The sequence below is a fragment of the Varroa destructor genome, unplaced genomic scaffold (genome assembly GCF_002443255.2).
Source record: "Varroa destructor unplaced genomic scaffold, Vdes_3.0 BEIS01000002.1, whole genome shotgun sequence".
NCBI classification, from domain to species: Eukaryota; Metazoa; Arthropoda; class Arachnida; order Mesostigmata; family Varroidae; genus Varroa; species Varroa destructor.
The window spans coordinates 51,799,202-51,815,066 of NW_019211455.1; the positions used below are offsets into that span (position 1 = coordinate 51,799,202).

At 43.5% G+C, this 15,865-nt stretch overlaps 1 protein-coding gene across 1 annotated transcript in view; it reads right to left on the reverse strand.

Moving 5' to 3' along the window:
* Window positions 1–509: 509 nt before the first annotated feature.
* The window catches only part of LOC111245544 (uncharacterized), a 29,997-nt gene continuing 14,641 nt past the window's right edge, over window positions 510–15,865 (reverse strand). The window contains exons 3-4 of the mRNA XM_022794031.2: window positions 12,012–12,155; window positions 510–11,593 (exon numbers count right to left, since the gene is read on the reverse strand). Coding sequence (XP_022649766.1) covers window positions 10,434–11,593; window positions 12,012–12,155 — 1,304 coding nt within the window. The 3' untranslated portion in view covers window positions 510–10,433. The remainder of the gene's footprint in view (window positions 11,594–12,011; window positions 12,156–15,865) is intronic.

A 15,865-nucleotide genomic window follows, 5' to 3' on the forward strand; every position in this document is an offset into this window, starting at 1 on the left:
AATGTCCAACCCCTAAGCCACGATTTTTATAGTAAAGAGCTATCCTCTTGCACCTCTCCGGTTTCCCTGTTCCTGCGGATCCCTATATGACGATTAACTTGGCTTTGTGATCTCGCAGCTGAACAGGTGCCGCCAGAGCGTTAAGTTCCTTGAATCCATGCCAGTGTTTAACAAATCGACGGGCTACCAAGACGTATAATTTCACTACGGCCGCCTTTGGTAGCTGTTTCCGTTCTTAACCAAAAAGCAAAGGCAGTTGACAAATGTTCACTCATTTTGTTTATCTCAAACCGCACGGTATTATTTTATAATACGTTCTATGGACGTGACTCACGTTCCAAAAAGCCAAATAGTAATAAATTATGAAATCTATTAAAAAAAAATTTGTAAACTCCTGCGTACTTTTTAAAATTAAAAAAATTAAATATATATATATATATATATATATATAAAGAAAGAAATATATGTCGTCTAGCAAGGTCTGACACGTAAATCAGTAGACAGTCGAGTTGCGGAGTTGTAAAATAATAGCGTTCTTTTATTCATCCTTTTTGTACTCCATTATAATAATAATAGCATAAATTATAAGTCTTATATTTACACAAAAGCTCACATATGTTTTTCCTTCCCACCCTCCTTTCTCCATAATCCCCATTTTTCTTGTTTTTCTTTAGTTTGTTTTCTCTTATCTCGACCTTTTATATTTTATTTGATCTATCCGTATCTTTATTAATGTCGTCATCTTCGCATCACATTCGTTTCTCTCTGCTGCTTCGCTGCCTCAGCCGCTCGCAGCGACTGCCTGTTGCTTTCCTCGTTTCTACAACACGCAGTCGAGTCATTATTATCATTAATAGTATCAGTCGTTTCTATCATAATTTCATCATTATTACTGTCACCATCGTCATCGTCATCATCACCATTTCCTTCAACACACAGTTCGCTGTTACCGATATCTTTTGAAGCAATACCCATCTACACTGTAGTCCTTTTGCTTTTGCTCATTCTCGTCCCTCTGCGCCTTAGTATTAGCGGTTTACCGGAAGCACTAAACGACACTGTAGGCTTCTGTTCACTTTCGTTCAGTCTGATTCTCATTCCCTCACGTATAATCATCGTTATTATACGTGTTGTGTGTGTGCGTCTGTTTTTGTTAAGCACGTGTGTGTATGAAAGTAGTTGTAACGTCGTGTCAGTAGTTCGTGTTTTTCTTAGGGGCGGGGGTGGCGTGGTTGGGGAAAAAGAATCAACAGATCAATCGAATCCCGTTGTTATCCTGAATGGTCTGTTTCGTCCTTATTGTTCCGACTGCCATCGCTTGCTGTAGCTGTGTAACGAACAGCGATTGGCTTCGTAAATGGTCTATAGGTCTGCATTTAATCTGTTTCATTTGCTACTCTATTATTTTAAACTGTCTGTGACTGTTTGTAAGAAACGTCATACGTCCATAGGTATTAACGATATCATATCTATCGTCGCCTTTGGTCTCATCTGCATTGCTTGAGCGGCAATTGACATCTGCTCATGAACGTTTGCCGTATATACGTGTTTATGGCCTACTAGCAGTTACTAGCAGTCCGATCCCACATAACTGGTATGCCCTTCAGAATACAAACAACGCGTTGTCGGTAATGCATTTCCTTCTGTAGTCGTTCGGCCTCGACCGAACGTTTGCTTCCTCTAAGTCAGAACTGAGGCTTAAGACTTCTAGCGCTGTGCGAGCTAGGTTTGTTTGCCCTGCCAGTGCCCTCACAAAATGTGGTAGTTCTTCAGGAGAGATCGAGTTTTATCTTCCCAGTAGCATGTAACGTCTCTACGAATGATCGATAGCTGATTGACACAGATTATTGACCGCTATTTTCCTTCCGCTTAAAGTAGTACTCACTCCATTGTCAGTGCTTCAGTCCATTTCGCCTCTACTCAAATTGTTGGCTTTCTTTTTTTACAAAAGCTGTATGCGTGCAGGGCTATAAGGTATATTTATATGTATGAGCCGTACTATAATAAGGTGTGCTCTGTCGTGCTTCTATAACTTCGCATTTTAAAAAAGCTTTACTGCATAACTCATTTCTAACCTTAGGCCTTTGTGAGCTCGTTCAGGATTCAACGCGCAGAGATAGATTTTTGACAGTCACGGAGTCTTAGACCACCAAGACCGTCGTTCTTTTCGTCGAAGAATTGTTCTGCAAATATTTTTTCCGCGTTTTTCTCTAACGATACTACACTTCGTGAACGAACGCTCAGCGCTGTAGTTCCTGATCGCGTCACATCATCATGCCCGAAATGATTTTCCCTGTAGTTATCTATATAACCGTATACTGTAAAATGTTGGACTTTTGCGTTCGATGGCGATAGGAACAGGTTCGAAGTGTGCAAATAAAAAAAAATTTCGATTCATCCAACGAACGTTATTCGACGTCTGCTGCAGCGGCCCGTTTATGTGATCATCGTAATTAAGGATTGTTTGTTGATGTTCAGCCCTCCACGACCTCCCTTATGCCTATCACAATGCAGCAGTCGGTTTTGATGCCCTGGCTTAGGTGTATGTATGCGTCTGTGATAACGAGTTTCTACGAAAAATCTATGGCGTGTTCGAATGTGATTATTTTTAAATTTTTATTCAATTTACATTGATTATATTTTAAAATCTCTTCCATTTTGTATAAGTTCATATTCGATCCGATCCATCACCTCGAGTTTCGTAGCGGCTCATAAGAACATTGTTACAAAAAAGGTTCTAGTTCACATAAGGTAATGGATGAGATTATCAGTGAGCTCTATGTATTCATCCGACGAAACAATAATTAACGAAGTTATTTCTGGACTCGCTGAGTCATGTGGATAGTCGAGTGTACAGTCGGTCATCCCACGCCATTGCATCTTCCTCTAGAACATCTTGTTTTAAAAATGGCCTCTGAAACATGGCAACGTTCTGAAGATTTCGCTGATCAAATTTATTTCGTACTCTAATAACTACTTGTACTTTTAATGTTACGTGTCCATCTTCAAAGTTCCCACCGTGAATTTGTCAAATCAGCATAGCTAAATTTCTGAACGACTCTGGTTCCCTCTGTGATAGAGAATCGCTATTCCCGTTGATTTGTTCAATGATCAACTCTTTTTCTATCTACAGTGTACTTCCGTGTATTATTTGTCCTTCTATTTCCCACAAGCGCCGATAGTATAGATCTATCAACACCACACCAGACGTTTCTATATATTCCACTTCGATGTAGTTGTTCCGATAGAGCGCAGGAACGTCAAGGGCGACCATCGTTTAATTACAGCGATCGCATTTTTCCACAATTGGCATTGTAGTCTGTCTTTGACTATGATATTTTTGCTTCTTAACCTTATATAGTGATCCCGCAGTGTCAAAAACGCACACTTGAGCATATTTAAGTGCTATGAGGTCCATATAAAGCATTAGGTGATTAAAATTTAAAAAAAAAATGTAAGAGAATAGTCAAAACCTGCTAGGTTTTGTGTGAAGTTACAGGAACGCATGTGAAGGCAATCGCCCGCTTTGAAGGTACAAGCAACCCACAGGTGAGGACCATATTCAGGGGATCTCAAAAGGGAAAACTGACGAATCAAAAGTCCCTTAATTGCGGCAAAATGCGGGCCAAGACGTAAATAGTGCGTGGAGTCAAAGTTCGGCGTAAATAGAACTCCAGTTACCTGTGAAAACAACTACAACGACTGAAACCAGCATTCATATAGGCGTGTTTAGCCGTTAGCCTGAGACCACAGCCGCGTAACTGTTCAGGGACACCGTTATGTTTCTTCGAGGCTAGCTTTCAGCATGCCAATGTGAGCAACAATAGAAAGCAATAAACTCGTTCCTATTAACAATTCCATTTTGAGACACACAACAGTAGTACCCATAATCTGCAAATGGTTTAATTCTGCCTCGTTATAAAAACGAGCTTCATAATGTCTATACACACGAACTGACCTACATCCTGATATCGACTTAAGGTCACGACATGCTGGAACAGCCAGCCTGCCAAACGAGCATGAGACGGCTGCGTGGCCGCCACACGCCTCAGAGCCGTCGAAGCGTAGAAATTTAGCTTTAACAAGTTCGATTTTCGTTTCGTTTCGTTCCGAATCCTCATTGGCATTATCCTATACAATCCAAACATTATTTGTTCTCGTTCATTACTGCCATTATATATAAACTACAAAGGAACAATTAAGGGATCCAATAGCAGAGCGGCTGAAACTGAAGACTGTGTTCGAGCCGAAACCGCCCTACGTGACAACGGTATAAGTGTCAAGAACAGACTGTTGTAATGCAGGGAGTATTGACAGTGGACAATGCCAAGCTAAGCACGAAGGTTCATCCCACACGTCCCAAGATACAACATACAGTACGACGTTAGAAGGCAGTCTGATAACAACAACAACAATTCCAATGAACGAAGACACATGAATGGCAGTGCAAAAGCTCAGCGAAGCGCTTATAAGAGGAAAAAAAAAAGGAATGAGCTAATTTCGGCAAATAGCCGGATGGTATCACCACCCGTTAGCCTAATAATCCGGAAGTCTTGAGGTCCTCAATGGTCCCGACAAACCTGACAATTTAGCGGGAGCGATCGGGATGAACGCCACCATCTAATTGAAAAGCGAACCGCATCAACCCCTACAGGTGCGACAAAAAGAGGAAGACAGTAATTAAGTCACCTTGGCAATCATTATGCTATAGTTAAAATGTAAAGCGGCAGCTCAATGCTTTACCAACGTGCGCTTAAAATACTTCGATGTGTCTAGAAAGTCGGAGCCGAAATAATCAAGAGGGTACAGACTATCGTCATTTAAGACCACTAGTACCTTGCGCCTTCAAGTGTTACGTCCGAAAAAGTTAAACTTGAACCAGAGACGAGCCTGCTGCGTGCGCACGGCTCGACGTGTAACTATGCAGCATGACGTGTGATCTGCCTGTATTGTTGCGTGCTGGAACCAAAGCTCTTTAAGTGCTTCGGTCGGCGACGATGGGTCTGGTTTGTTTTGAAGTTGATCGCAGTAGTACATTTTTTGAAGCATCGTTTAGAACAACGGGTTGTCGTCGTGTGGTGAAAATGGAACATGAATTACGCTGATGAATGCACGACAGCGTCTTTACAAGTTCGTCCACTCGGCAATCGTCAGGTACGTTGCAAAGTGTTTCGCAGCTCTTGCCGCATCAGTTCAGCGTGACGACGACGACGACGACGATGATATCTTTGGTGGAACGACGTTGTCAACTATTGGGTACATAATCTGACGAGACCACATAGCAGAAACCCTGCTTGAATCCACCTTTAGGCAGATCCAGCACAACAATGAGCGTGCTACTGTGACGCGATTCCACTCTAACCTCTTGGAATGTAGGATTCGGGATTATCTGTGAGCGCAACAAGTGCAAGCCAACGATGCTCGCCCACACGTTAACAATATGGCCGCAAGTAATGTCCCTTGCAGCCGATGTGCTGTGCGTAAAAATCGCCTACGGTGATTGACGTGTTCAGTACGAAATAGTTCATTGTCTTTAGTGGCAAATGGCAACTATACACTCCAGCTAATGTTTGTTGCATGTTGCCCACGTTTGTGCTTGTGTCCATTGTGAATATTACTGTCTGCTTTTATGGGTTGCTGCTGCTGCTGCTGCTGCTAACCTAAAAGATTGAAGCAAAGCAAAAAAGAACTAGATTGAGAAGAACTCATTATGTACTTCTATGTGACAAAGATACTCGTTAGGGGAAATGCGTCTGGGCACGGTATCGCATAGCGGTCCGTTTATGCAGTTAGGACAAGAGCGAAAAGCCGACATGTGAACTAGTTCCGCTTGCCACACTCACTAATAATACTCACGTACACGTCCTTGAAAAGCGTCCACAACTGACGCAAGACGGCACAAAACGCTAGTTATTTACCTGATCAATACATTCGGTTTTTTGAATACAGGCCGTAAAGTCTGCACAATGAAAGCTCATCTCTGCAACAGATTTCAGTTGTAGGGTCGTTCGCTGTCAGTAGTGTACAACCATACGTTTCACAATTCCCGAAAGCTTAATCGTGAGTTTGACTAACGGTAGTATTTTCCGCGAACGAAAAACACGAGCCCCCGTCATGCCAAATAGGCATGACGGGGGCATCTGGGCAACATCACGTATCGAAAACACCGAGCCATCTAGCGCGCGATAGCTACATATCATATGACAACGACATTGTCGGTATATAAACTATCTAGTTTAGTCGATCTGTATGTTGCGAAGGTGTGGTCATCGAAATTTCCCCCAGTCAACTACGCGTTACTTTTGTTATGGTTACGATAGGGCGTTTTCTTCAACTTTGATGCCTAAATGAGAAACAGCAACAACTAATTTGACCGGTGATAGAACGGAAAAAATCAACGTTCTAGAGCTTTTGTTACGCACTGTCATGGCATTACCATAGTACGCTTGCAATATAATAATCTACTCAGAGATAGATGCAATTGAAAGCTGTACTGACGAATCGTCTATTAGCTCAAGTACTACTTGTTACTAAATGTTATCGATCTGGCAATTGAGAAATCGTGAACATCGAGACACTGAATGAATAACGGCTACATAGACAGAAACAAATAGTGACCATGTTAAGTACCCTCCTGATAGCACCTGCTGTGACCTGTTTCTCTTACGTCGTGCCGCTGATTCCGTTAGTTCTACGACCTTTATGCACAGCACCGTCGTAGTATTATATGCTGTATATCTCATTTTTCGGAGTCGGCACGAACTTTTTTATAAAACTGTATATTATTAATCTACGAGGTGTTTTTGACCGCTAACTGACGCTGCCAACACTCGTCTCCTCTCTAGTTCTTGCAAGCCTTATTGACTATTGTATGTATATATATATATATGTAAATTCTGCTCGCGAGGCCTGAAAACGTGTATCTTTTTCTTCCTTGTCAAAAAGTAAGTAGTGCACGTAAATTAGATGGCATTCAGCTGACAGTCAAATACATGTACTTCAACAATAGATCGACCTGTAAATAACTATTGAAAAAAAACAATCCAGTGACACTTGAAGATGATTTTTCTCAATCATTTCATCATCATTATAATTGTCCGTACCGTATTTACAAATTACCGGGAAGCTACCTGGTAGCCAACTATTGGGCATGGGACTTGACATACATGATTATTCCATATTTATATAAGCCACGAATATCCGATCGTAATTGTCCAGTAAGGTCTATGTCAATGTCCGAGGTGTGTCTGTGTGTGTCTTAAGACAGCAACGCGTGACCGAAAACGTGACGCACGTTTATCCCGGACGGACAGAAAGCAGCACGGGAAGGCAGCAGTCATCTACTCCACTGCCTTTTCGCAGGGGTAGTCTGCTCACCCTAAGTAGAATCAGAAAGCTGCGCAGTGAAAGATTAACATTAGCCGTACTAGCGACAACGATAGCGTAACGCTATAGACGACGGCCGCGGCGGCAGATAAGGCAAAGTCAGAACAGCGGAAATTTGTAGGTAGCTAACTAGTTGATGATAGTAGCGAGGCTAATAGTAATATTTGAGTTGTACGAGAACTTCCATAAGCAAACTTCACGAAGCAAATCCCTCAAAAGCGAATCCTCAGAATTTTAATAGACTCAATCTTGATTAATGCGCATCATAGCAGCAATAACAACCACACGAAAAGACTACGAGGAAGTAATTAAAAGGAAATGTAAAGCATTGAAGAATAGGTTCAACCACGTATACGCACACTCGTTGGACATTAAAGAATGATGTCGATGCTTCACCAGCAGGACAGCTACTGCTATGGCAGGTACGTATCGGCCTGCTGACCATCGGGCCACCCACCATGGACGATGTCAACCGCCCACACAGATACTATTTCGTTTTTTTTCCTCTACGGAAGTAGAAATTAGTAACATTGCACAACCGATAGAAACAACGAAAAAATATATCATACAGGGATAGACATGCGACCCTTCTACAAACAACATACATCATGATGGTAAGTAATTACTGTAAGTATGATAGTAAGTAATCTTTACTGCTGAAATCAACAAACAAGAACGGCCATAAAGTAGTTTCAGTTCCTATCAGCATGGGCGTGCGTTGCCAGTTTGAACTTCTATCTATGACTACGGCTACAGCAAGCCATGTTAAATCAGTCCCTTAGTCTTACGGTGTTTTCAACTGTGGTCGAAATCAAACTGATTGCAAAGCGAAGTAGCACATCTGAGGAGCAACGAAGCGCCAGCAAGAACCAGAAAAGCATGAAAGTAATGCCTCGAAACAAAAGCCAATCCTTGCAAATACATCGAATGTATATCACGCTCTTATCCATGTCCAGTATTCGTAAGTCACTTCTTCACAAAATGAATCCCCCCTACATATATTACTACATACGTCTTTTCTATAAGGATTCTCAGTAAGCTGTTTGAAAATGGACAAAGGAACTAGTAGCAGTTGCACACTTGCTTATCGTTTGCTCCACAATAGTGAACCGGCACAAACAATGTAGTTCGAATAGGGGGATTGGAGATCGACGACTGGCAACAAGGGGGAGTTACTAATCAAACAAATCATTATTACTACGTCACTCAGTTTTGCCTTCTGTCCCTGACTATCTGTCTTCTGCTGCACCTAATTCTTGTGGCTCCTCTTGATCGAATCCTGCAACAGGTATATATCAAGTTCTCGTAGGTTCTTTTCCTTTCTTGTGTTTATGTGTTTGTATGGGTGGCACACAAATGTCACGTTTTCTAAAGGACTGCGTAATCACCTGACGTTTCTATTAAAATAATTATTGATTTAAGTTTTTGTTTTAACACTCTTCGATAATTCGGCAACGGGCAGCACTTGGAGCCACTTTGATGTGACACAGTGGCTATGGAGCAAAGAGGAACTGCATCAATAACGGAATCCTCGAACGATTTCACTGATGAGAAACCAAGATCCCCCGAGATAACAAAAAACCAGTTTCAACCATTGACTGGAAGACACGGGAGGAAAGAGGAACATCTCGTGGTGCAATTATTTGTTCCTCTTTTACTATACTTCCTCTATAAACCAAATCCATATTTTAGAAACTAATTTCACCTATGTTTGACTCAACCGCTGGTTCTTCGCTATAATTGCTTTGTGCGTTACCTGTCGACGTAGTATCCTTCTGATGGTAATTCCTATTTCCTCTAAACGCTTTCGTCTATGTTCAAAAACCGGCCGCTTCGTTGTCGAATCGGCATCTTCAAGTTATCTCCTTCTTTTTCCGATTTTTAATGATCGGCATATACTTCCAGATGTTCCACAATATTCTTTTAAACTCTGTTTTTCATCTATATTTTTCGTCACCTTCATTCGTTTACCTTCTAAGCGCCTTAAACAAATATGGCGAATCACAGGTTCAACGTGTAATTCACACCTGTTTTCCGATTAGCGGTCCATATTTCTCTGCCGCGTTTTCTTTCTTTATCTGTCTGTTTTAGTGTCGTTTTCGCAATTAGTTCTTGCTGTTCCTTCACTTACGATTCGAGTCTACATACCTCAATCGTCCAATCACTGCCATTGTTCTCCATATCTGTATCATATATCAGTCACATGCATCATATTGCGTCCAACAGCCCACTGATATCTACCTTATCACCACCAATGATCATCAGCATCATCAACGACAATTGCTATCAACACCCATTGTCGTCACGATCCATAGTATTAATTAATATTAGTTAACTTAGTCCGGTCTTAATCGCAAGCCGATCCAAGCAACAACCTTACTGCTTCCGCATTATCATCATCAGCATCATCATCATCGCCACGCAAAAAGGCGATGCGCGTCCTTTATCAGGTATATAACATCGTGAAAACATTGTCTCTTGTCCTGTCTTCCGCATGTGTCATCCATGTATTACACGTGTGTCACTTGCTCCAACTCGAGCTACTCCTCGTCTAGGTACCTCAAGTCCCTATTGTTGTTGTTGTTGTTGTCGTCATCGTCATCGTCGTCTTCCTTATGATGTAGTTTATCGTAGTTATGTATTACTGTTATCACTAACTACTATTATGTTTGTATGTGGAAAATCGTTTTCTCCTGTTTCGCCATTCACTAGTTTCTCCGCTTTCCCCGCGTCCCTTCCCCCCCCTCTCTCTCTCTCTCTCTCGCTCCCCCCGCGCGCTCTCTCTCTCTCTCTCACTCACTCACTCGTTCTCTATCTCTCTCGCACTCGCACTCTCGCTCTTTTTCTCTGGGTCCTTCTTTCGCTGTATCTGCTTTTTTCTCACATTATTGTTAGCAACGACCTCATCAATTACCCACATTAGACGTCGATAATGGCTCGGTCTTCACTATCACCGTCATTCCATATGTCTCACGCTTTGTATGTGTTTGAAAGTATTAGTGTTTTTTTGTGATTTTTACTTTTTGAGATCTATTATATTTTGGCCATCACAACATGCTATTGGCTTTGTGTGTGGTCCGTTCGCTGGTGCCTTTAGCTGCAGTGTTGCTAATCGATACGGCCGTGGCACCGGAAACAATTCTAGTTGTTGGAACAGCAGCGATCCTGACGCCAGACGCTTCCTTTCGATCTCGTTCGGGGTAACCGTCACTCCGCTGCCGAAATTGGTTTTCCTGGTGAAGCGGCGCCTGTTGTTGTTGTTGTTGCTGCTGCCACTGCTGCTGTTGCAATAGCTCGACGTCACAATTTTCAACAGATCCAACGTCACTATCTTCTGGTGTCACGTCCTCGGTGTGTCCCGCCAAAGACCGTTGTCGCACTGAAGACACTGACGTTGGTGAACAATTCTCGACAGCTACGACAAAACCGTCCTGTCGGCCTGACTCCGCCACTGCCTCGGCACAACAGTCAGGCGTCGGCCGGTCCTGAGAGAGCAGAAGTTTCTGCGGAGACACTGCATTCTGCTGCGGCTGCTGCTGTATGATATCCTCGCGAACGAAATGTTCCCGTCGGGTGGAAATCGGCAATGCGGTAAGCGATAGAGATGTTAAGGTCTCATCAGTGTTGTTATTGTTGTTGTCGTCGTCGTCGCCATTGCTGCTACCTACAGCATCAACAACAAATGTAACGAGCTCGGCACGGTCCGCCGGAAGAACCGCCTTGTCAATATCTGCTCGTTGCTGACATTCACGGCCGCCAGATATTTCATTCGCTTCACAGCAAGCCTCGTCCTGATCGCTGCCCTCCGGCGAGGCTGGCATAATGGCCTCATTTAGGCTGAGAGGATCAGGATCAATACGACAGTTATTGTTCCGGTTACTGTTATTGCTCGTGTGGTCGATCGTCTGGGGAATTAAAACCTCCGTGTTAACAGAGTCTACAGTAACGTTGCTAATCATAGCGTGCCGTTGTCGCTGCTGTTTGTCTTGGCTGTTTTCGGTTGTTTTTGCTGTTGCTGCTGTCGTCGGTGTGGTCGTCTGCATAAAACTAAGGAATGGAGGTGTTGTTACAGTTGGACTCCTACGTAAATGACCCACGAACGCGTGAAGTGCAGGATGATGTAAGGCTTCACTGACACTCATCCTCCGCTCAGGATTTAACAGTAGTAGATGAGAAAGCAGACACCTCAAATCTTTGGCGAGATCGTCTGCAAAGAAACATCGCGTAAGGGTTACACTCGCTGCATGCGTACGCAAGAACACATTGATACGTTTGGCCGAATCCGCGGTTACTGGAGAAATCAGCCATTCGCTTCACTTCGCTGGAGTACTATGATAATATATGTAATATTAAAATAGAAACCAAACTTAGACCGTTACGCGTTTGCCTATTGTCGATTACCCTTGGATTAGACAGACAGTTTAACTGATTTAATTGAGCTTTCCAAAACTAGACAAAGGATTTTATATACAACGTATCCTGAATTTCTACGCAAGAACGAAAATTCCGTAGCCAAAGCCTTTTTGACCATTTGACTTGTGTGGTACCAAATGGAAGCTCCTAAGTCGGATCTGTATTATCACCGTGGTCATTAATATCAACGCTCGCCTATCGTGGGTACTTACTGGGTATCTCAAGAACAAGCCGATTGGTCATTTGTATCCAGTCCTCAGCCGTTGTTGAACGTCCAACATTTATACGGAAGGGTCTCTTCCCAGTAGCCATAACTAATCCGCAGATGCCCACGCTATAGGCATCGGCATGAAACACTGAAATAGCAGCAGATGTAAGTAAAATACGCAAAGCATGTTAGTCACTAGTTATTTTGTCAATTGCTGCTATCGGTGAATCGAAATCAATAAAAATTCAACTTATAAAACAGGAAAATATATTATATATATAAATGAATATAAGTTTAGTATTATTGTCGCGGCTGAGCAAAGGCAGTGGCAAACCTACTCATCTAAGTACCCGAGATATTATTCGCTGGAGCATGTTTTCTGGTCTATACCACTGCTAGTATTTTATTACCGTTACTACACGTGTAGGTATTATGGGTAGAATATACACAATAGTCCGACAGTTGGTTTAGAGAACGAGTTTGGTTCTAGTTCGAATTACTTTTTCTGTTTTTACGTGTGTGTGTGTGTGTGAATGTATGTAAGCGTGAGAGATCAAAGCACGCCTGTAACGCGAACAAAGCAGAAAATTTGAGATCACACACCTCCGTCTATCTCTACTCGGGTTTCAGGTATTTGTACCTGTATACGTTATAATATAAAATTCTTGACAAAACGACAACCAAATTGTGAACTTCTTTCTTCGTGAAATGATCGTCCGCTCGCATTATTGTCGTTTAGGTAACTCGGTACGATTTTATTATTAAAAACTATTCCAGCTACTAACAATGGTGGATTTGAAACAGTTACAGCATATAATCATTCACCCATATGCAGACACCTGTTCACTACGTAGCTGCTTAGCTTCATAGGTTCTGAATGCTGCTCAATGAACGATCCAGTCAACGGAATTAAAACGTGGACGGAGGTCAGTCTAACCCGATGAAAACGTTAAAGATAAGCGCCACAAAGACAATTCAAACCAAAACTGGTTACCACTACATAACAATGATGAGTACTTGGTTGAAGTAACTTCTACAAATGGCCATTATCACAGTCAACCAAATGGAACCGTCCTACCACATCATAACTTACAACCATCCACTAAAGGCATGACCTGTCGTGACTGCGCTTCGAGCAAAGATAATCATATTATCATGAGCTTGGATAGATGCAGTTAGCATCATTATAATTGCAAAAGAGGCTAGCATTGTTACCAGCCATCGCTGGCCATGCAACGATAATATGATAGTCTACGAGGAGGAAAATGCTTATAAATCATTGTTGCATGACCCAATTTTTAAAGTGACAATGTGTGCAGCTACAGCTATCCCTTGACATAACATACGTCCAGGTATTACTGGTGCTGGCAGTGCATAGTTAGTACACGGTACGCGAGCGGAACGTTGTCAGTTGCCGGCCGGCCGACTAACTAATCATCAAGCACTTTTGGCAGTCAATGGCAGCAGCAGCATCGTCATCGCTTGTCGTTTTTGTTGCTGCTATTATTGTTGTCGTCGTCATCGCCGTCGCTAGCCACCCTATTCACTTTACTTCGTCTAGCTGGCTAACTGACTCTGGCTAGCTGCTATTTTCCGTGCGTATACCACCCTCCTGTTTGCCCTCGTCGTCTGGTCGACACTCATCTGCTACTGCCATCATTTGTTGCAGCCACCTTGTCAGCCTCTAGTGGTTTGTAGTTATAGCAGCACCGTTTGCCGATGAGTCGAAAAACAATAGTGGCTGCCTACTATCGGCCGTTTTGACTCGTTCGATATTTCTGCACTCACTCAACGCATATATTCTGTTTTACCTATATACTACAACCACTATGCTACCCTCTACTCCTCGCAGCTAACTTTCCACCCCTTCGGCCCTCGCTCGCTCGCTCCCTCCCTCCCTCCCTCCCTCCCTTCCTTCCTTCCTTCCTTCCTTCCTTCCTTCCTTCCTTCCGCATCAGCGACAGCAGGGTTAGATCTGTCTTCTTCTGCTGGACGGCCGGCCTATCTACCACGACTGCCTCTGTTGCCGTCTGTTGTTGTTGTTCATGTTGTCGTCACGGGCTCGGATAGTCACTTATGGATAGCAGTTGCTGTGGCTGGTGCTATTACCACCGCGCCCGCGCGCCTCGCTGTCTGCTGAGGACACGGCTGGCTGCTGACGATCGATGAGTGCGTGGTCGTCTCTTTCTCTCTCCCTGCTGACGGTAACTGCTCTCAGCTGCCGAGGCGCCGCCGCTGTTATTGTTCTGTTGTGCCAGAGGCGCAGTGAGACACTGCCGCACGTCATCTGGACCTAACAAAGAAATAAAGACTGCCTCGTTCTGACCTAATGGCGATAGTAGGCTGGCATGCAACATCTTATCATCTTTAGCAGCGTTATAATCAACGTTAACATCAAAATCATTAACACTGTCGCATAGAACGGGGCTGCGGGCGGCGACAGCCGTTGTCATCCCGAGGCTCATCCTCCAACAAATGCCCATGGAAAATAGAAAGGTTGAATCTATTAACCAATCTTGCCAAGAAACAACTGGATCCAATTAAACTCTGCTGAATTTGTGGACCGTTTGGCTTATGGTACCCATTTCACATCCATACCCTATTATAATATCACCTGTTGGAAACGAGAGCTTGAGCACTACGCAAGATGGTTCTATAATGATAAAGGATAAAGAAATCGTTCCGTCAGCCGTTGTTTCGCCCAAGCAGACGCGCACAAAAAACGGCCACGTTACATAACGATCGTGAGCGTACCTGTATATGTAGTACAAATATATACATATATACGGAGACGAACTTTGCGGCTTCTTCTGCAGGCCTGCACCCTGTGTGTCGTTGCCCTCTGTGGCTGCGGTTTGCATCTTGTACCCTTTTCTATATGTTCGTATACGTGGACATGAACCGGCAGGGATACCGAACGATGTGGTAGCAGCAGCAGCTCCACCATCACACGGTGGCGCTAAGGATGACGATGACATCGTCGCCCTCTTCTTTCACTCTCAATATACATATGTATATATAGGGTGAACATGCGTCAGCAGCAGTGTATGTCGCCGATCAAATCGATTATCAACTGCCTGTAGCTCGCGCGCGCCGGAAGAGACAGTAAGAGTGAGGGAAGTAGGGAAGAGGCAAGGGATGGCCTATACCGTATTTTTGATGCGAAGACGCAGTCGAAAAAGCGGTGCGACAACCATAACGCAGATCTGCGCTACTAGAATATTCAAAATTTTGCGCCCGGTACAGGTGTTAAGCATAACTTCAAACGGCTCTGTTTACCTTCACTGCTGCTGCTACCGCTGTTGCTGCTGCTAAAACGTACAGTACAACTATCGCCATAAGATTACGTCTGTTACAACTAGAAGGCAAGCCCCGCTGCTAGAACAATGGCAACGACAGTTTTAGCTCATGGCAGGCTGTCGGTTATTCGGTTGATCTTGGATTCTGTTTGCCTTGTTTCCCTTTGAACCTTTTATCCTGCCACTAACCTTTTTATTTGTATTTTAAGTTGAAATTAAAACTTATCTTCACGAGTTCGTTCTGTATCACTGCTCGTGCTAATGTAACTAGTGAAATATGATGCTAATGGCTGTGCGTACCACTACCGCCATTGAAGCTACTGGGCGAGTGAGGTACCAACGCAGCAACCTATACATTGGCTGAATGGCTAGCAGGAAATCGGCACATCACCACCGTGAGTCGGAATCTCGAAGTTATCGAAGCCACAGCGGCCTCGACGGAAGGCAACCGCCGCTGCTGCTGATGTCGCCGTTGTCGACTGCCCTCCCCTGATTCGACGACACGTCCGACTACAGCAGCAACTGATGTGAACGCGGCTCAAAATGAGTTTGACGACTG